General features: G+C 38.9%; 1 protein-coding gene across 1 annotated transcript in view; it reads right to left on the bottom strand.

Moving 5' to 3' along the window:
• LOC139456216 (acetylcholine receptor subunit alpha-like 1) overlaps positions 1-21,752 on the bottom strand; it is a 60,928-nt gene that overhangs the window by 13,700 nt on the left and 25,476 nt on the right. The window contains exon 2 of the mRNA XM_071237841.1: positions 3,815-3,859. Coding sequence (XP_071093942.1) covers positions 3,815-3,859 — 45 coding nt within the window. The remainder of the gene's footprint in view (positions 1-3,814; positions 3,860-21,752) is intronic.

The raw sequence follows: 21,752 nt of genomic DNA on the forward strand, positions 1-21,752 counted from the left end.
TTCGAACCGACGATCATAGGTTTTTTAAGGGCAGCAACACTGCACAGATAATTACATCGCCTTGGACGAGTTGGGCAAACGTGTCCCTTATGTCACACAAAGAATATGTCACACAAGAAAACCAGATTGTCGAAACCAGATGTATTCTCCCTGGGGTCCATTCACTCAAAACGACAACAACCGGACAGACAGCATCACTTGTTTTTCACAACGACAGCACGATGATGATAGCTGAAGTAATAGAACAAAGGCCTGGTGTCTGTCTAACTGAGTTCGGCAAAGTTTGAACATGATTCACGTTCATGGTGCTTCAAAACTCCTCCCACTGGGGTAATGAAAGCATTATCGTTATATCAATCGCCCACAGAGACCTAATTAATGTCATGACTTTGAAATGTAAACCAAATTGTGTATTTTATTTCCTGTTCTCGTAGTACGGCTGTCTATTTAATTGGCTCAGGTTTTATTTAAAAAAAACCCCAAAATATTAAGAAGATTGTTATGTCACGAGGGATACTTGATGCGTTGAAACACGTTTGAATATTTTTCTACGATTTGGTTTGCGCATTTGACCAAAACAGTTGCTTCTTAAAACCCGCATGGACATATGTATTTCATGACATACACGCATCATTCAAGTGGTAATGCAGGGAACAATCAATTCCAAGTAAGACATTGTGGTGAGTGAGTTTGGTTTAACGCCGCTTTGATCAGTATTTCAGATAAAATATTAATTCAGAAAGAACTTTACTTCTTTTCACAATTTCGAAAGAGCTTTGTGACACCACTGCGACACCATGCATAATCACATGACAAGTAATACTGTACATATACTGTATGCTTCAAATAAACAAACGTAAAGTACCCTTCAGTGTATACTGCCATTTCAGCCATCTTGATCTTGAAGATTGGGGCATCTTGCTCAACAATATGAGCAAGAGGCATTATAATAGCTCTACCGCAGATGAACACGATAAAAAATTTCAAGACGTAAAAGCACTCAGTGAATGTGTAATTTTGTGCGGTAATTTCCTGTAGATGTTATCCTTTGTTTATTTTGGAAACACTGTGGACATCTTTCTGACGCGGGGATACACACTCAGGGCATGCCCACTTCTTTCTTGGGGAACGAGGGAAGCTGATATTTACCAATCAAAGATGGAGTATATCGATATGGCGAACACTGATTGACTGGGGTCGACAGGCGACGTGTGGCACAAAATTGCCAAAATGAGTTCATTTAATGAATAGAAATGTCTTGAAGACAAACCATGTTCCCTTGGCTCAATCAAACGCAGCTATTCTTCCAATTCCTGCCTCCGATCAAGGGTTTCCAATGACACCAATTTTCCTAATTATGTCGGGAAGTTGACCCCAGCACTGTAATCATCAAGACTGATTGTCACATTGCCATATGAACCTACAGTTAGGAGGGAAGACGAAGTCGTTTTGCTGACGAACCAAATTTTGTTTGTTTGGTCTATGGCAGACAGTGGTGGCTAGAATTCTAGTTGACATGGGTTCACGTTGATAGCCGTTTTCATTACCCAGGGAGTGTCCCGTGATTACTATGTGAAGTTATGTTTACTATCTGACAGGATCCGCTTGTGTTGTGTTTAAATCCAAGAATTTGATCTTTGGTTTGTCAGCACCATGACTTCCCTTTGGTTTCACGAGCATCGTCACTTTGGGATTTCCTCTGATAACACGCTAACACGCTGATTGTTAATTGGAAGAAATTCAATTGGGAAATATATATTTCTACTGAATTCTTTCCAAACCTCGCCATATTCCCAATAGGTATATATTTTCATAAATAATGCTTATTGAGTTGTTCTTCCAATAGGATAACCTATATGATTATTGAAACCAGTAGTTGTAACCAGTGGTTGGGAACAGGGGGCTAATGACACGTTGTAAATACTGAACGGAATATATGAAAATGGCAACATAACCAACGTCTCACTTACGTTACATTGTATCATCCAGTTAACTGTAATATAATTTAGGTTCCGTGACAAGCATGTATAAACCTGATAACGGAGCAAGAAGTAGTCCTGAAATGTTGCGTACACTAGCATATAATGTAGAAGCTATCCACAACGGCATTTAAAGCCACTAACCATTTTACTCCGTTAGTAATGTCTAGCTATATACAGACTTTGTAGTAATCTAGCCTGGGCAAACCAACTAGTGTTCGATAGAATGAGCAATGATCCACGCCGGCAGGATACGTGGACACAAGCAGGCCATCCATTGTAACCAGCCAATCTTCATTTTCGACGTCTCTTACGAGTAGCAGGGGGTGTTACATGCATTGTTGGTTGGAGTATGTCTATGTGCTTCAGACCTTAATTTGTTTCAGCCTTTCATCTCTTCTCTCTATAGCTGATGATTCAGATACAATCTTTTTTTAAAAGTACGATAAACGTTTGGGCGAGAGTCATCAACCAGACACACGCACCGACACACGCGTATCAGTATTGTCCAAAATCACCCATTCCGCACTTGGACTTGATGTGTGTACTTAAAAAGGTGGGGCACTTAGTTCTACAGTGCCCGATTGCCGCTTTCCCAGGAACTGCGACTATTAATTCACAGAGAAACGAATTAGTGTATAGATTTTTTGGAGGAATTACACAATGTCCTTCACTAATTGCAAACATTAATGGAATTTGAAGATAACAATAGTCAGAAACAAAGACGTGCAGCCGATAGAGCAATTAGCATATAATTTTTTCGTTTTGTATGTTTAGAAAAAAATACAAACCATAGCGTGTCAAAGCAAATCTCAATATCACCCTCTAAATTTGCTTTCAAGGAGCTTCCAGGTTACAAGGTGGCAATTTGCCATTGTTGTTTTTTTGAACACTGTCAAATAATGTGTTATTATTTGACATTTCTTCAACCCATACGAGAAAAGCACGTTGTTGACACGAACAAAACAAAAATGATAACAGTGCTTTGGTTCTTCTTGTTTCTAATTATTGAAAATGAGTGGCCTGCGGCACGTGCGGTGTTTGCGAATCAGTCTTTATCATTTTCAGCAAAGGCATTTTTATCATCTCAGCACTGTTGCCATCTGTAAGCGTCGGCATTGCCTATTAACACAATGGACAATGACATACATGCATCCATCCACCCATCCACACACAGACACACACAGAGACACACACACACACACACACACACACACACCACACACACACACACACACACACACACACACACACACACACACACACACACACACACACACACACAACCACACCCCACACACACACACAAACCCCCCCCCCCCCCCCCCACACACACACACTTGATTATTATTTAAGCCACTGTCAGTGGGTAAGTGAGTGTGTTGGGATTCATGCTGCTTTAAGCAATGTTAGTCACGATATGGCTGAAATAATGCCGATGTGACGTTAAATTTTAACTCACTCACTAATTTTAAGCAATATTTCAGTTATTTCACAGCCTGGCAGCAAATTGTGGGTTGTGGGGTGGAGGAAACCCCGATGTTATTCAGGTCTTTGTAACGACTAATCAGTTACAATTAAAACCTACAATCATAGGATGCTGTCATGCCCAAGGGATGCAACTGCGAACTGCGGCGCTTTGGACGAACAGGCCTCCCATGAAGTCCGCAGACATGTGCGATATATATACAGAGTATGGCAGTATACAGACGGATGATGTGTTGAGATTTCCACATTTCATATTTCGAACACTAGACAAGGTGATATTCGCATCACGTGTTCCAGTGCCATTAGTTTCACACCGGATCTCTTAATGGACATAGTATCGGACTTACGTGGTGCAGCCAGACGCTGAGTGATATCACTTGTTTTTTCTCATCCTGAAAGAAACAAAGAAACTTTTTAAAAAGGTAATGTCAATGTTACAAGATCTGCAATACTTGTGTTCTACAATGTTAGGAAACAGTACGGGAACAAATGCTGGGAATATTATGTTAATTCAGATTAAAAGCAATTGTTTAAACATACGCACAAACGTATCCAGGAATGCATGCACATGTAAATACCAAAATAACAGAATAACTGAAAATGAGAAAGAAAGCATTTCACCTGATTTATTTCAATATATATATACATGTCATAGATGATGTATGCATAACATCAGAGGGGAGGGACTTCCATCGTCCCAAAATGACAGTGTTTCTAATATCTCTATTTCTTCGACCTGACAAACGTGGATTGTACGCTTCATTTCAGATTTATATAATCTTAATCCTAGGGTACCAATACAACAGTGCAACAGTACTAAAACATGTTTTCCGTCAGCGGGTACGGTCAGCGGGTTTAGAACGACCGCTCCTTCTCTCTGATGTAATTTGCAACTCCCAGTAACAGGAAGCTGCTTAAGTGAAGCACACATTAGCTGAACATCTTATCCACTTGCAGTATTTTAATACACACTAAAAACCTCTATCACCATATTGATTTTATTCAATATTACTAGCTGTACCATGACAAAATAAGCGTCACATGAGATTCTGGCTAAATTTGTCTTTCAAATTGTATCTTTAAATACGATCATTTAATTATAGACACAATACCGCCGCGCATCTTGGTCTGTCTAAATACGGCAGCAACAGCATGTACGATTGAAAGGTACCCGTTGTCGCAGACTGTGTTTAAGGGTCATCTATATTTGACGGCATTCAGGCGTACATGGCGTCAGGTTGCTATTTGATTGCTTTGTACATGCGTCTTTTTCCTACGTAAGTCAGGCAAAAGGTTACTGCTCTGGCAGAGGACTTCGTGACATTTACAGCTGAACAAATTCTATGGGCCTTCAATTTCGCACCAGCAGTTCATATTGACTTTCCTATCTCTGTGTTCACGATAAACTTGCATACCCGAAGCACGCTATGTAACATCCAGCCTTACTGACTTCACCATGTAGACTTGCATGTTAATCTTGGATCTAACATTAGTGTTGTTGTTTCGACCTTCGTTATCTCGAAGCATTTTGCATATCTCGAAAAAGGGCCACAAATCACATTTTGTATATTTATGGTATACCTGATTTGATATAAACTGCCGAGGAAAATAAAGTATATTGTGAAGTTGGCTCAAATGAAACAAACAAGAAATGGTTATTGGATGGCGATGTAATTGATATGTTGTCAACACTGAGTATTGTACCTGAAGCCTGGAACATTTGTAAATATAGATAAATATTCTCTAAGACACGGTCTTGTTACATCCACCAACGTAGGGTCCTACCGGAAGTGTTCGAGATGGTCAATCGTTTCGCACACACAGAGGACATCATAGTTATTCGAATTTATGTCATCTTGGAGCTATTACATGCACATATCTACGTTGTAAGTTGTTACTCATGAACAGAATATTAAAAAAAATATCCTTGTTTAAAGATTCTGCACATGACAGGTAGATGTATGATGTAGTACTGTAAATATTCCCTATGATAAATGCAGGTCACAACAATTCTGAAAAAGTAATAAATAACGCCAACATCGTTTTACACCAAAATCTATATTGATCAGGGAAATGTATCCTTTGATTTTCTGCGAATCAGAGACCAGAAACAATTAACCTCGGGCTAGCTGTCTGTGCTCGATTAATTGGCCCTCTACTCCGCACCTAATTCAATCAGAGCTCATTTCAAGTGCCATAATTCAATTTACATCTCTGTCCTTATTTAACGACACCATACGACGTAAACTCGTTTTATCAACACCAGTTCAAGTATATAAAAATCGAAATATGTTTGCTGGTCACTTTTTGCAAGATAAGTGCACTTCTTGCACGTGCAGCATTCAAGTATCCCTCGAGAGATCCCATACGCAACTGACAGCCACAATTTGGTTAGCCGTTCTGCGGAGGATTGGAGGCTGGTGTTTGATTTAGTAGGCTGCCGAGTCCGTAACGGCTGAGTCTGGCTGAAGGGGTAAGACGGAATTACACAGGGGCAAGTGTTGTAATTAATTAGTTTTTGTGTACATGCCTCACGCCCGACACCAACGAACACTCTCTCTAATTTATGTTATTGGTTTAATACGGAGTTCCTTGTGAGAACATTGCATGTGCCAATAACTTGTGGAATATTTCGCCCGTTAATTTCCCGTCCCTGTCAAGACGTTAGGAAGGAAATAGAAGCCGGTGCAACACTGGCACGGTGCTCGTTAGCCTCGTCAGCATTAAAGGCGGGACAAGAACCTCTGATTACAAGGTGGCCCTGTAAGCCAGACCTTTGGGCTCCCTGGCTGGACTCAGTGACCGTCGTATCGGCTTTCATCGACCCACCTCGGACAGCGATGTACATGTTCTTATAAGGCTTAAGACTGTCTCTTGCATGAAAGTTTATGCCTCAACAGAATCCACCACATACAAATTTGGCACTTTATAGGCTTTGGGGGCGAGAAAGAGAAATGACGTGGTTTAGGTTTCTGCTGGCAACAGGAAGAGCTAGAGATATACATTACCACGCAGAGAAGATTGAAATGGTTCAAAATAAAACAGTGAAGGGAACGGCAGCCAGCAGATAAGGATTCGGCTGTTCACAGCAACATTTCTACTGTCTCATCTTTCCCACACTGCGGAAGGAAATATATCAGTTCTTAACGTGCTACTTCGAGGACAAACACAAAGTCTGTAGCATCATGGCTGTTGGGGGTCACTATATGTCCGCCGATACTGCACATATTGATTCACATCGTTATATACTACTCAAAAGAAGTTAAGGATCACCTGATTCTTTCATATTACAGTAGTTAATCTACCATGCCATGACAGATTAACATAATCAATATGAAAGGATAGGGTGATCCTTAACTTCTTTTGAGTAGTATATATTGCAACTTTAACTTAGATCTTTTAATGATTCAAGTAAGTACTCGTAACTGAGAATCCATTCCAGTTTGCGAATGGTGTAAGTATTTGCTATTGCAAGAAACCAGTGGTTGAGATCCATGAAGTTGTACGTTTTCTTATTTACTTGAGAATAAACTTGTTTTGTGATCTGCCAACTATCTTTGTAAATTGTCCTGATGCCTTTCTGAGAAATAGAATTTCTCTAATTGTGTAGCGATAATTGTCTTCGAATCTCACAGTCAGTCCGAAGCCAAGTACTAAACTATCTATGTAATTGACGATATCAATTTATCCTTCTGGTGACGAGTCGTATCTGCGCTAAACAATTAATCCTTCGATCTCATCAGTATGGGTGTGACAGTCAAGGTTTTCCCAAAACACAGCTACCAGCGTTATTTTCCTACTTCATATCCTGCTGGTAAGGTTGAAAGTAGAGGCTTGACTAAACACCTTATATTTTACTATGTTCAGAATCAATTTTACAGCTTAGATTTTCTTGTTTTATGTATGTACGTCCTGGTATCTGTTTCGTGTCGATGTGTCTTTTAAGCATATTTGCTTTCACTGGGTGACCATGATACCACATTTAACCAAACTGCATACACCAAGGTTTGCCACCACTTGCCACACCTGCTTTTGTTTGGTTACTGTTTGTCCTTCTACAAAACCCTTTGCATAATCTTAAGAAATATCTGAATCTTTGTGCACAGACCTAAATATGAAACAGATAAGCAGCTCAGGTGGAGAATTCAGTGTAGGGGATATGGCTATTTCACCGTTAGTGAACGATATCAGCGATATATCTGAAGCTTATTGCCATATTCTCTTGTTTTCATTACAATACCGACTCATGCACACACACACACACACACACACACACACACACACACACACACACACACACACACACACACACACACACACACACACACACACACACACACACAAACACACACACACACACATAAAAAATCGATTAAAAAGTAGGGAAGCACAATTGGTTCCTATGGTGATGTCAACTTCTTGCCTAAATGACCAATCTTCAATTTTCCACAGTTCCATTAGTCTGACGACGACCGTTTGGCCCCCTTTAACCGTAGATGATGTTGTTTCATGACCGTGTGGCTTGATCCACAGCTGCGACAACTTGCTGACCATCTGGAACCTCCTAAACCACTGATGCCAAACCCTGTCCAGTAGTTTTGCAACATCTAAATTTCTCATGAACTTCCTTTCCAAGCACCACGTCTTGTATGATCGGCAAAAGCAACCGTTGCCTAGTATGCTAATATGTTTTGTTATCAGCATTGTCATCTTGGCCATCATCCGTTCACCCCAACCTACAAACATTCATAAACAAATAAGGCCCTCGTCTGATAACGACTGTGTAGAAGGTAGTGCCAAACTTATGGTTAAAGTTCTAAACGTGTCCGAGTTGGTGATGTACATAGTGGTCGTAATAGACTGGAAACTGGAAACGTCGAGATTTCATGGATGACTCTTTACATTCAATATGTATGCATCATGATAAAAAAATGTAATGTACAGTGTGATCGCAGAAATGAACATGCAGTGGTTCCTACTTGATTATCTTAAATGTGTACTAAATAAATACTATTGTAACAAAATGTTGCAGCTTGATTTTGACGTTGTTAAAACATATCTAATAGCGGTCGCCATGTCGAATACATTTAAAACATACCTTATACTGTCTAAAAACATTGGAGGTAGACGACTGTGTGAGGTTGGAAGTCTGATATTTGGCACGTATATGTATAGTGCTCTTTTTTTATTAATATATCCATGGGCAGCGATGCGTTTGAGTTATGGTAACGCGGATTAGATTCCACTTATTGACCAAGCACGGTCGATATATTTAGTCATGTAGAATGTAGAATATCCATGTTCAGATATGCATCAGCTATCAAAAGTTTGAAATAATTATCAATAATATTCATGACATGCAAATGACCTTATTACAGGGTTGAAATATCTATCAGGCTAATGTTACAGCTAATTGTTATGGAGTGTAATAGTAATCCCATTTGGACATGTGTACACCTTCAAGCTCCATCATCATGTCAAGATGAATATTTAAAATCAGATTTAACACTGGAAAAATATTTTTACAGCATCTCTGGAAAACACGCCCACGTTACAGTTGCTGTTCATTATTTTTTGTTTTCGTCAAAACAATATCACGTATATCTAAATACAGACTTGATTAAAACACGTACAATGTGTAGATGGGTGAAAGCATGACAAGAGGTAAACAAATCTCATTTACATGTCCAAATTAGGTTTGGCTGTGGTGTGTAAAATCACTACAAGAAGGAAGATATACATATATAGCATTTACCCGTGTACAATGTATGACAATGTGTCTCTGGTGTGTGAAATCAGTGCAAGAAACAAAACAAGCCTCATTTAATGTGTGCAATGTGTGACTGGTGTGTGAAATCACTACAAAAAGTAAAACCATCCTCATTTAATGTGTGCAATGTGTGACTGGTGTCTGAAAAAACTCCAAAAAGTAAAACCATCCTCATTTAATGTGTGCAGTGTGTGACTATTGTGTGAGGTGAGAACACTACAAAAAGTAAACCATCCTCATTTAATGTGTGCAATGTGTGACTGGTGTCTGAAAAAACTCCAAAAAGTAAAACCATCCTCATTTAATGTGTGAAATGTGTGACTGGTGTCTGAAATCACTACAAAATGTAGATCAATCCTCATTTTATGTGTGCAATGTGTGACTAGTGTGTGAAAAACTCCAAAAAGTAAAACCATCCTCATTTTATGTGTGCTGTGTGTGACTGGTGTGTGAAATCATTACAAAAAGTAAAACCATCCTCATTTAATGCGTGCAATGTGTGACTGGTGTGTGAAATCACTACAAAAAGTAAAACCATCCTCATTTAATGTGTGAAATGTGTGACTGGTGTCTAAAATCACTACAAAATGTAGATCAATCCTCATTTAATGTGTAAAAAGTGTGACTGGTGTGTGAAATCACTACAAAAAGTAAAACAATCCTAATTAAATGTGTGACTGGTGTCTGAAATCATTACAAAAAGTAAAACAATCCTCATTTAATGTGTGCCTGGTGTCTGGAATCACTACGAAAAGTAAAACCATCCTCATTTTATGTGTGCACTGTGTGACTGGTGTGTGAAAAAACTACAAAAAGTAAAACAATCCTCATTTAATGTGTGCCTGGTGTTTGGAATCACAACAAAAAATTAAACAATCCTCATCTTATGTGCGTTATGTGTGATTGGCGTCTGGAATCACTACGAAAAGTAAAACAATCCTCATTTTATGTGCGTTATGTGTGATTGGCGTCTGGAATCACTACAAAAAGTAAAACAATCCTCATTTAATGTGTGCAATATATGACTGGTGTGTCAAATCCTTACAAGAAGTAAACCAGACCTTATAGCATAGCATAGGATGTGTGAAATCATAACAAGAAGGCAAATGTTTGAACGCATGAATGATTGGTGCACACAAATCTCTTTTCCGCGATTATTTGTCAAACACAAACGAGAGTGCTCATATAAAAACCATCATATCAAATTGATATCATTTATTCAACGTTTCAATTACCCTGACAATGCAAATCAATCACTAAGTAAACATTTCTACAACATTTAACTCTCGCTGATGAAACTAATACATTTCCGGAAACCAAATATTGGCGATTTACAAATAAACCGTAATCTACGGCATTGCAGCCCCATACAGCGAAGGTTCAGGAGGCCGTGTTCGGAGCTCTATCTCTTGGTACCCGTTATGAGCAGAGCCAAAGTTATGAGCCATTTGTCACAGGGATATTCGCTTAGCTGGTTATTACTTGGCACTTAGATCAACGGCCTTTATGGTCGTATTTGTTTAGTCAATTATATCCCTGGAAAATGAGTCTGTTCCTCTGATTAATGCTCATGGCTATGTCTATGGCTGGGCAAGGCGCTATGAAGAGATCTGGTTGTCCATGGTTCGTCTGATCAGCCGTGACGGTCTCCCCTTTAACACGGTTGTATGCCCAAACCGATTGACGTCATGATTACCGTATTCGACGTAATAACCGCCCCGCTCTAATAAGCGTCCATGGCGATATTTGCTAATATATTTGCTAGTGAACAATCCCAATTAGCACCCCTTCCGATTGATCAATGTACACAAGACTTATATATTCGTGTATAATACTCACTCGTGTGTTATATGCACTCTTAATTGTGGGCAATTAAATTCTAGAAAATATATCTCTCGTGTATGATACGTACATACTTTTCTTTTGAATCATTTCAGGCTGTCAGCATAAACCACTGTACAAAATTTACAATTTTTCAACTCTGTTTTTGTTCTCACCAAAATTATATTCTAATAAGAGCCCACTATTTTCAATTTTGAGAGCGCCCCGGGCGCTTAATACGTCGGATACGGTATGAACGTATTAAGAAGCGTGGTGATCTATTTATACCAAAATGTAAAAGCTACATTTTTATGTTCGAATTGCAATCATGATGTCCACTGTAAGAGCTCGAATGACAATTGTGAGTGAGTGAGTTGGGTTCATAGACGCTTTGAACAGTATGCCAGTTATATCACGGCGTGACAGCTTAATGTGGGAGGAAAGCCCGAAGTGATGCAGATCTCAGATGTTTACAACTTTGGTGAAAAGCACGAGCACTGATATGGTGCTGACAAACCTAGAAACATAATCGGGACTAACAGGGATTCGAATGACGGGTTTATACTAAACAGAGGAAATTAATATTCCATATTTTACACGAGTACTGTGTTTCATTATGTTTAAAAATACTTCTATAAGAGGGGGGAGCCGGTTTCCTCTGGATTACGATTCAGAATATGACGCCAGGTGCGAGAATGTGCCAACAGCTGTCTCCGTTAAGCGCGATAATCAAACGCCCCAAATGAAAAATAGATCTGCCATATCGCAAAAAGAATTTGTTTCAAACGGTAACTAATCTCTGCCAGACTGATGCTTTCGTTTGAAAGTCGCCACTACCAGATCCGAACAAAGTTTCAGACAAGTAGGGAGTTTGCACAGGAGGGTCTCCTCCTTCAGGCACTTGTCAGATTGGATCAACAGAGAACTGGTCTTCGTGATGCGATGTGGTCTGAAGTTCAACTCCAAAGTATTATGTGTGGAAGGATGAACATGAGCATAAACGAAGCGAGGACTATTTTTGTACAACTTGTGTCTGGTTGTGTGGAAGATTTTACTCAACAGTTCCATCACATAGAACCACATGTAGTGTATCAGAACAGCTACTTATATTTTGATAATGTGTTATTTAATACTGTAAAGTGCTTATTTTAAGTAAAAGTAATGCTGTTTTCTTCATTCTGACATCTCCTCCATCTGAAGTGGATGATGTGCCTTCATTGATGAAGAGGCACTGGGGAAGGCCCAAGTAAACATGGCTGCCGATCGCTCAGGGCTCAAAATTGGAACTCTTTTGTGCGTTGAGGTTCGATTCAGCCTCGGCAACATACGCCTAGTAATCAACATCATTTATCTGCTCAAATAAACCATCCCGGAGATTTCAATGGGTGCGAGTCTAATAATCTAACGCATCACATAGCGGTGTTCTCAGGTCACACTACTAATTTCCCGTCGGGAAAACCTCTTTTATATGAAAACTCATCAAGAAATAACAGTTTAATCTCAAAGAACTTGACTTTTCGGCGAAGTCATGGTGGTCAATACCGCCAAACGCCATGTTATTTTCTTGTGAGGAACAATTAAACGTCCAGAGCTAGTTCAAAAGAGTCGGTCTATTTATCCCATGACTGCCAAACCATCGTCACTGTTGTGGCAGGCTGTCCAATTCAAACTCTATTTTGATTTCATCTGGTAAAATATCATATGAAAATCTTTCAGTCGGCAGAGAAATATATTTAGGCAGTGACGAATCATTTTAGTGGTGCGAAGCTGCGATTACATTTTCCACACGACTGGTATTAACGTGCCGATAAAATCAAACACTACCCCAGAGTATCGGTAGACAGTTAGCGGCCATCGATTTATGTAACGATAGAATGTAGTTAGGATGATAGTATCTGTGGAGAGGGCTCGGAGGTGTCTAAGAACTCTTTTGAGAGAAGATAAATAAAGCTGGGTTACTTGGGAAACAATTTTTTGGGGTGAGGTAAATAAGGTTATGCCTAACCTCATGTGACAATTCTGAAACAGAACGCGATGTATGGATCCCTAGATCTTTTCATCTGGAAACCTCCAAACTACATCATGTTAATTCGCCTATAGAGCTGACACAGTAAAATCCATTTCACATAGGATGAAAACGTACTTTCGCGCGAGATGAAACAATGAGATGTTATTTTCAAACTTTTTTTGTTACAAGTAAGAACTGTCACATAAATGAGGTAACATCTTTCCTGCCCTAACCTGTTGAATCATAATTCCAGAATTGATATATTATTCAGTTTAATGAATGTATTAAAATTAACACCATTAATGCAGATATCAAGTGTTTCTCTAATCAACAATGACATCTGTCACTGAATAGAGGTAAAAACTCGAAAGGTGAATAAGACCACTGATTACAGATAAGCAAATATAAATGACAGTATACACACATGCACGTTTAAAGAAAACCCATGCAGAAGGTACGCATGTACACACAATCATCTAAACTACCCCCAAGATAGGTCCAAACGATCGATTAATGTTCAGGTCAAGGCATCTCCTCTCACAGCAAGAATTGCGAATCAAATGAGGAAATGTGTAGAGGAATTATTTACGGAACATTAGAGGGCCCTAAGGGCAGAACTTTGAGATTTCATCGAACCAGTTGCAAGGGCAACAGTCTTCCTTGCCACCAAGGCCAAATCTGGTCGTTTTCGTCTGCGTCATGGCAGAATATTCGTTACGGAAGCAAGAAAATTGTTATGTTATTAAGAACGTAGGCAAACAGAAACTTGGTTATGTAAGTATACCCCTGGCGTAAATACAGTCTGGCTAGGTTTAAGTGTGATGCATAAGCTGCGGTAGATACACAGTTGCCTTAAATGTCAGGAGATTTTTAGTGAAGTCAGATGTCCTCCAAGTCTTTTAATATATCTTTAAGTTCATCACCTATCTATGATTAAGACCAGTCGTCGAGATGCAGTTTTTATGACGCGTTTGTATATGATATATTTTCGTTGACTCTCAAAATGGCATTTAGCATTTGTGTGATGATTTTTCAAGTTAACAGTTGAATTGCCTTTGCATGTGTTAGTGATGGGTGCCACAGGTGGGATATGCATACCTTTTCGCGAACACCTGGTGTCATCACCTTTTGATAGTTATTTATGTTACCCATGCTCATGAACAATGATTATGGAAATGTTTTTTGTCGCTTTTATTAATGATTGCAAGCTTTTATAATACTTAACTCGTCCTTCCGTTTTGATTCAAATAGAGTTTTAAACCGCAAATATTTGTCAAAAACGTTGCCAAAAAGATAGTTAAATATATTTTTTGTTAGATGTTCCTAACAGAATTTGCTGGTGAAAATATTCAGGCTAAAACGTTCTTCAAGTGAAACAATAATATGCCATCAACTTTTAATTGTCGTGGATGTAGCTTCCTTGCTATGATTATAGCTACAAACGTACAGCATTGCATTATAATATAACTTTCAAGAAAACATGGACCACGGACGTATATACAAAGGATAGGAAGCCTGCAGCGATAGCCTTTGGCGATGTGCGCCGCGCAATCGGGCCAAGCCAATCGACAACACATGTGAAAGACCCCCTGCCGTGAGGCGAGAGTGGTCGAACGTTGGTCATCTGGCGCTTGCACAACGCCTAGTTTATCTATATACGTCTTTGCATGGACCAATTTAATGAATAAATCTACAGACGATTTTAACGCTAGTTTAGATCCAACAGTATATCCAGGACCGGATATTTGGAATTCCTTTTTGATATGTTAGTTTGTTTTGAGTATCAGTATTTGAGTATCGGTAATAAATGATACTTTGAACGAGTTATGTGTGCAATTAAACCTAAACGATTACCCAGCTAACACCAAAGTGCCAATGAAGCACTACATACATATCTTACTGACTCAAGTCGACCCCAAGATGCAAAACAAGTGTGAATCCGATACAAATTCTCTGTATCTTAAAACCACAAGAATGACTATGGAGTCTAGCTCCGTCCATTACCGATGGAAGTGTCAACTTCATCCTTGCAATCAAGCTCAATTTCTTCCCAATAATTACCTGTTCCTGAGAGGTACGGAGACAGGCGCTAGTCAGATGGGACAGGCTGTGTCTGAAGTAGGTCTTAATGACGACGTAGGGGACACTGAAGGAGTTTATGCTAACGTAACATCGCGGTTATTCCAGGGAGGTCTGGCGGTGTCAATTGGCGTATATTATGTGTACTTTGATGTACATGGCACAGGCCGCTGTGGGAGTGTCCGCTGTAGCTCTGTGTTGAAGGAAGTCTGTAAAACGGACTGCACTAATATGAAGCAATGAAACAGTAATGGCTCCAAATATGCTGTAAAACAGTCAATTTATTTTCTTGCTTGTGTAGAAGATGGTAATAATGGCTTTGAATTACGAAATAAGGATTGAAATTGCTGTCAATTACGCGGTGCATGTGAGCATATGATATCTTAATGATAGTTGATACGTCTCGAGGATCTTCGTTTTCATACGTAATGGAGCAGCATCTTCTGTAGAGGACACGTAACTCTCTCATCATGTCTTGCTAACTGACCACGGTCCCGTTATACTGAGCCATGTCAGCCCTACCACTATCCCAAGTGTGAGTAAAAGTAGAGGAGTTAAGAGGTCGTTGATGATTTCGTGGAGCAGGGCAGAACGTACCCAATAGTCCAGTGTGCATTTCGTTCAGCCGTAAAAAAGTGTTATGTCTTTTGTACAGTGGCTTCCCGTTTACCCTGTAGAATGTGGGTGAGACTACAGCTATTGATGTGAGGAATATGGTAAAGCTACACCCCCGGGGTCCATTTGCACACAGCGATCAAAGCACTGCGACTATCGAAACACCCATATTCTAACAGAGACCATCAATAGCAGTGGCGCTGTGACCATTCTGGGCTAGTTAGTCCTGTAAGTTATTCTTTGATATCGTTATCCTCTGCAATCAAGTGATATGATAATTACTGGCCACTCAGCTAGCGCAAGACTGTACACTTCCACGGTCATCTGATCAATGTCCATTCCAAACGCTTTCCCAGTCCCTATGAAGCATTCACACCACAATGAGTGGTGTTCCTTAGCTATACCAAACTACCCTTGTTCCTGGTTCTAATCCCAGGTTCCAAGACCATGGTCCTTGTTGTTTTTAGCATAAAGTGTTAAACGTCTTCTGACTGTGTGGTCATAAAAGCAAGGTAATAATGTCATTGACCTTTGTTGAGCTAATGTTCAGTCGACGGCGACCCTGTCTGAAGACATTAACAACAATGAGCCAACATACTTTATGTGTCTATTGTGTGCCATAGTACATAACGTTTGTGTCCCGTATTTCAGTCATTCACCTTTAAAGAATTAAAAGCTCTACTACATTCAGATTTTCAACCATAAAATAAAACTTAGGTATCTTCAACTGATAGATGACTGATCTTCGTATATGTATGCTATGACCTTTTGCTACAGTTAAGCTAATGCTGAGTTTTTTAAAAAAAATGCTAATTAACTAACAGTATCAGCAGAGCACTTTTGATAGAGTCCAGAGTGATCCAATAATGAGGTTCTCATTATTAAAGCAATACTGCATGTTTCAGTCATTCCGCGTCGTAAGACATACACACATGGAGTGAGTTTGGTTTAACGTCGCCTTGCGTAGAATTTCAGTCATATCACGTCGTGTCAGCTTGATGTGGGAGGAAAGTCAAAAGTAATGCATGTCTTAGACTTTCGACGCATCAGACTGGGCCACCCGATGAGTGTGTGCCTGCGGTTGTGAAGCGCAGTTCATAATTTCTGAACGAAACGCCGTGACATCAGAAGCTCAACTGTGTCAACATGGTGTCCTGGAGGCAACGATGACATACTGTTACGTCATTACCTTTGTTACGTCATAACACGTGTCAACAATGATGCATGATGCCTATTTTACGTTAACAATGATATCGGCCTTACATTAACAATATCATAACACATCATAACACATTTGTGGGAGTTTCGAGCGGATGTTGTCCGTCCTCATTCTGAACAACTAATGATAAGTGTACATCCGTGTATCCAACCAAGATTGGATTGAATACACGCCTACATTGCCTAAACAGTTTTGAACCATCCCCAAACATGATTAATGCTGGAATTCTAATATTCTTATAACTTTGTTACATTCTTCAACTAAAAATAGCTATTTGAAAGTATGTTATTATGAAATAAGTGTTGATCCTTGTAAATGCGTCGTGATACCAGCACCGCTTAAAAGACTATTATCAGAACATAGGTGTCCTTGAGATCAGGGTTTTACTTCAAAATGCCCAAAAAATAGACGTTCAATCATTGGTATAACCCCATTCGTTTTTTTATAATTTGTGCGTCATACACGTTGATTTATAATATCATTGCTCAGCGTTTGTGCTTTCACATTTCTGAAGAGAGTCCTCGAAAATACAACATTTAATTACCTAATGGGATAACAGGGGCTTTTGAATAGAAGATGGAGCACATGTGAAGATTGTACATAATGACGGCTTTTAGTGGTGCTATCTTAGATAAATGGCTGTTGCGAGCGTTGACTTTCCTCAGATAATCTGAGAATCTTGAAATCTTTTGTTCTCTAACGACATGAATCCGCTGTCAAATATTACATTAGGCGAAGATGAAAAGTGGCCCATGTCACTCCGAACGTGAATGACATACACAAAATTTAGGCCATGTAGAACTGTTGTAACACGAACAGATGCAGCTTTTCAATGAACTAGATACCGATTCGTATATCAAGTCTTTGAAAGGCACTTAGAAGTGATACACATTAGGAAGAGAATATATGGATATCAATTTCCTCAGTGTTTCTCATTATAAAGAAGTTGACATCCATAAATTCTCTTCCTTGCGTCGTATATTGTTTCAAAGCTATACTTCATTTCATTGATATTACATTTTCATCATAGGGGATTGAAATAGATTCATGAATATTAAGAAATAGACACATTCTCGGTGGTAAATGTAGCGTTTCTGGTGATAGATTTGGGAGAGGCTCTGGCGTACATTATAATATGAATTTAATAAATCGTAATTTCGATATGAAACTCTCTATGAAAGTTATCGTTTCTGAACCATCCATAGGTCTCCTACTGAACGTGACAAGCTCCGCGTGGGCCAATGGCAGAATACCTATAGAAGCAAGTTCATTTTCCTTCTGAAGGCCAATTACACTCAACTCAGAATATAATATGAAACATGTAATTTTCATTTGAGAAGAACGCCTGTAATCCGGCTATTCATTCGGCTAAATAGATGAAATTTTGTTCAAAGATAAATGTGGAAAAAGATGCATCTGCTGCTACAATGATGAGAATGAGGTCCAAGATTGAGAAAGGTTCAGAATACGTCGAAGTCAAGATGACAGTAATCTTCCTATCGAAGTATGCATTATTTTGGCCATTACGAAAATTGGTTACATGGATTAGCAATATGACATTTAAACACATTTTCTAACACTCAAACGCACATGTGTTGTGATTACATGTAATAGAAAAAATATATTAGTTCCAAAGTAATAGAAAGAAAATCATCTGTTGACTGAAGTGACTCATTCTTTGAGTGAACTTCAATCACATTGCAAAGTTATGAATATCAGTATTTACTGCGACATGGAATTTTGAGTTTTCAAATTCAAATGATAGGCAAATATTGGAAGGATCATAATTAAGTTATATAGGACCTTCATGTTTTGTATCAGCTCTATGTTAATCCGGATCTGAACAGGTCCCCAGCAAATAGTCAAAATAGCCGGATCGGGTGGTGAGAGTATGTGACGTTCTGATTCTCATTGTATACCGATTTGAGGAACGTTGCTCTTGCTTTCGGATTATTCAATAGCTTTCGAGAAATGTTTAAATGTTACTGACTGCAGGTTAAAACGACACTGTTTATTTGTTGTTTAGCCCCGCACCCAGCCATATTCCAGCTATATGACGGCGGTCTGTTAATGAACGAGTTTGGACCAGACAGTCCAATGACTGACATCATGAGCATCAATCTACGTCAATCTACGATGACATGCATCATCCAAGTCTGCGATCCTGACCACCTGATCCCGTATATAAATGTTCTGACATCTGATAGGTTACGCCAATTGGGTTGGTGGTTAAATGTATGTAGTCTTCGAAAAGATTTCAGCTACGTGTATACAGTACGTTGTCAAGCATTGTGTCCATCTGATCCTCATGCTTCATCAATTTCCTGACAGCTATTAGAGGTAAATCAGCATATGTGACGTGTTGATCACTAACGTTTGCATTCTTTTTGTAAACAGAACGATTCATGAACACCCATTTCTAACTCTGTCGACATGTGCAGGTGGTTTATAGTTTGTGACGTCAGTATAATGGAAATTGATATAAATAATTTGGTTTTCGTTTTTTTGCGCTGATGCTTGCATTAATCTTATAACGAAAAAGACAGTCTAATCGTTGTTCACCACAGTGCTATATGTCTCCCACTCTTTTAGATTTGAGACGGAAAACCACCGTTATCTCATTATTCCATTAGCTTTTCATTCATTCATTCCTGTATGGACACTGCAGATATCAACATAAGAAACTATTACTCTGCGGAAGGCAACTTCTTCATATATCACATGACCCTTCATGACAAATTGATAGACCTGGATTGTCAGTTTTGCTTTAGTATCAGATGATTATATACATGAAATGGTTCTGTTAAATTCCAGATACTGTTACAAAATGCCATTTCTTTTATGGCAGAATTGTAACTCACTACTGACAAAAATGATGTCCAATGCTATTCCCTAGTATTTTCAGGTTAACAATTGACTTGCCTTTACATGTGTTTGCGAACGGTGCCACATGAGGGGCACGGTACGCTCACATTTTGGCGAACACCTGGTATAATGACTATATTCTGTTGATTCATGAATCCTTGTTCAGGATATGGTCGGAATCGTACAAAGGACTCCATTATAGAAATGCTTTTATTTTGATGGTGCTGAAATATGTGTTTGACCATACAAGTGAAATCTCCGAAAACTGATCGATTATTTAGCTCCGTTGTGGCGCATAGCATCATTAATACCCATCTCAGATCAAGTACTATTACTGAAACACTTAAGTGGTCGTACTACTTTACCATACAATAGCCAACAGCATAGCACCAAGACGATTCATAGGTCCGTCTGCTGTCTTTGACTTCAGGATTTATTCACCTGTAAATTATTCCAGCGTACATTGGCTGTGAAAGGCATTCCTCCTAAACATTAAGTCTGCTGATCCAATCTCCCCGTCGACGTCCTTTATAGTCTAGGGCAATGATCTTTGGCGTTAGGAGACTATTTCGCTATTTTCAAGCATTTCAATCTTGGCACCCCGTATGGTATACATTGAAAATATTTTGACAGAACGGAAGGAAGGAAAATATTTTAGAAACAAATGTCTTTTCTATTATTGAAGCAAGTTAAAGGTCAAACATAACGTAATTACTGCGATTGTTACGTCTTCATTGGAATGTAATATAAACTGAAGTAAAGTATAGGGCAGAGTACTCCGGGTACAACCAAGTGCAAGGATACTAACAATTATTTCGCCGACGCTTGTTATCTACCCGAACTTATATTGAAGGGATCTAACAAAATTATCCCCGGTAATAATAGAAAAAGTATTTTTACCTTGCAGGATGTACCACATGCGTGGTGAAAAAATATGCATGTTTTGAAAAAGTGTCCTTTTTGCTAGAACACCCCACCTGCCCCACGCGAAAAAATACATTTATGTTATCGTTTTAGCCAAAATAAGTGTTTGTTGTGCTCAAAATGTTACAGTTAATACTTACCGAAGCGTATTTGAAAAACAGACTTACTCCTAAATATAAACACTGCAGTGTTTAAACCCGAAATAAAATAAGTTCATATCATGACAAATTAAGGTTGGCATATATGTCACTTCACTATAACAGAACGGTAAAGGTCAGTCCATTCAAACATTTGCAAAGGATGATTCAAGGAAAAAGCTTTCAAACTTCGAATTCTTACTTTTAGTCTGGAATCAATGTCTATCCTGGCAACACAACTGACGACAAACCCTGTCCACACCCCAGTACTGGGTTAACATGTACTAAAAAGCAATGAACTCTGTTGAAAAGTATGTTCCTTTCTGTATTTAAAGGTAAAATGAAATTACTCCCTTGTGCTGCTATTCATTCTCGACACAGGCGGTATAATTTAAACAGTTGGAATTCCGTGTCACTTGAACAACTTGGAATAATTGATTAGTAATTGCAAGGAGCAACACAGGTTTTCTGTTTCCAAATTCCTTTTGTTTGTGGACATGCTTTCGAACGATCAACAATTTTGCCCAGATTTCTTTCTGACAAATACACGAATCGATCTCGTGTTCATCGTATTCATGTTTGAAAGAAATGTTCAATCATGTATTTCTTTAGCTTGGATAAGTTAATTATAATATGTTTTATTATTACGATTTCAAAATACATAGTTTTGAATGGAGTAAATCACTGTTTGGGTTATTATTTTCTTTTGTAATCTATCCATTATTTATCGTAGCGTCAGAACAATAAATAAATATTTGTGGTTTATAGATATACAATGTCAGCACGTAATTCCATGAAATCGTTGTTAGTGCTATTGCTGATTGTACCATACACAACATGTGTAACT

The sequence above is a fragment of the Haliotis cracherodii genome, unplaced genomic scaffold (assembly GCF_022045235.1).
Source record: "Haliotis cracherodii isolate W230 unplaced genomic scaffold, xgHalCrac1.p SCAF_1, whole genome shotgun sequence".
NCBI lineage: Eukaryota > Metazoa > Mollusca > Gastropoda > Lepetellida > Haliotidae > Haliotis > Haliotis cracherodii.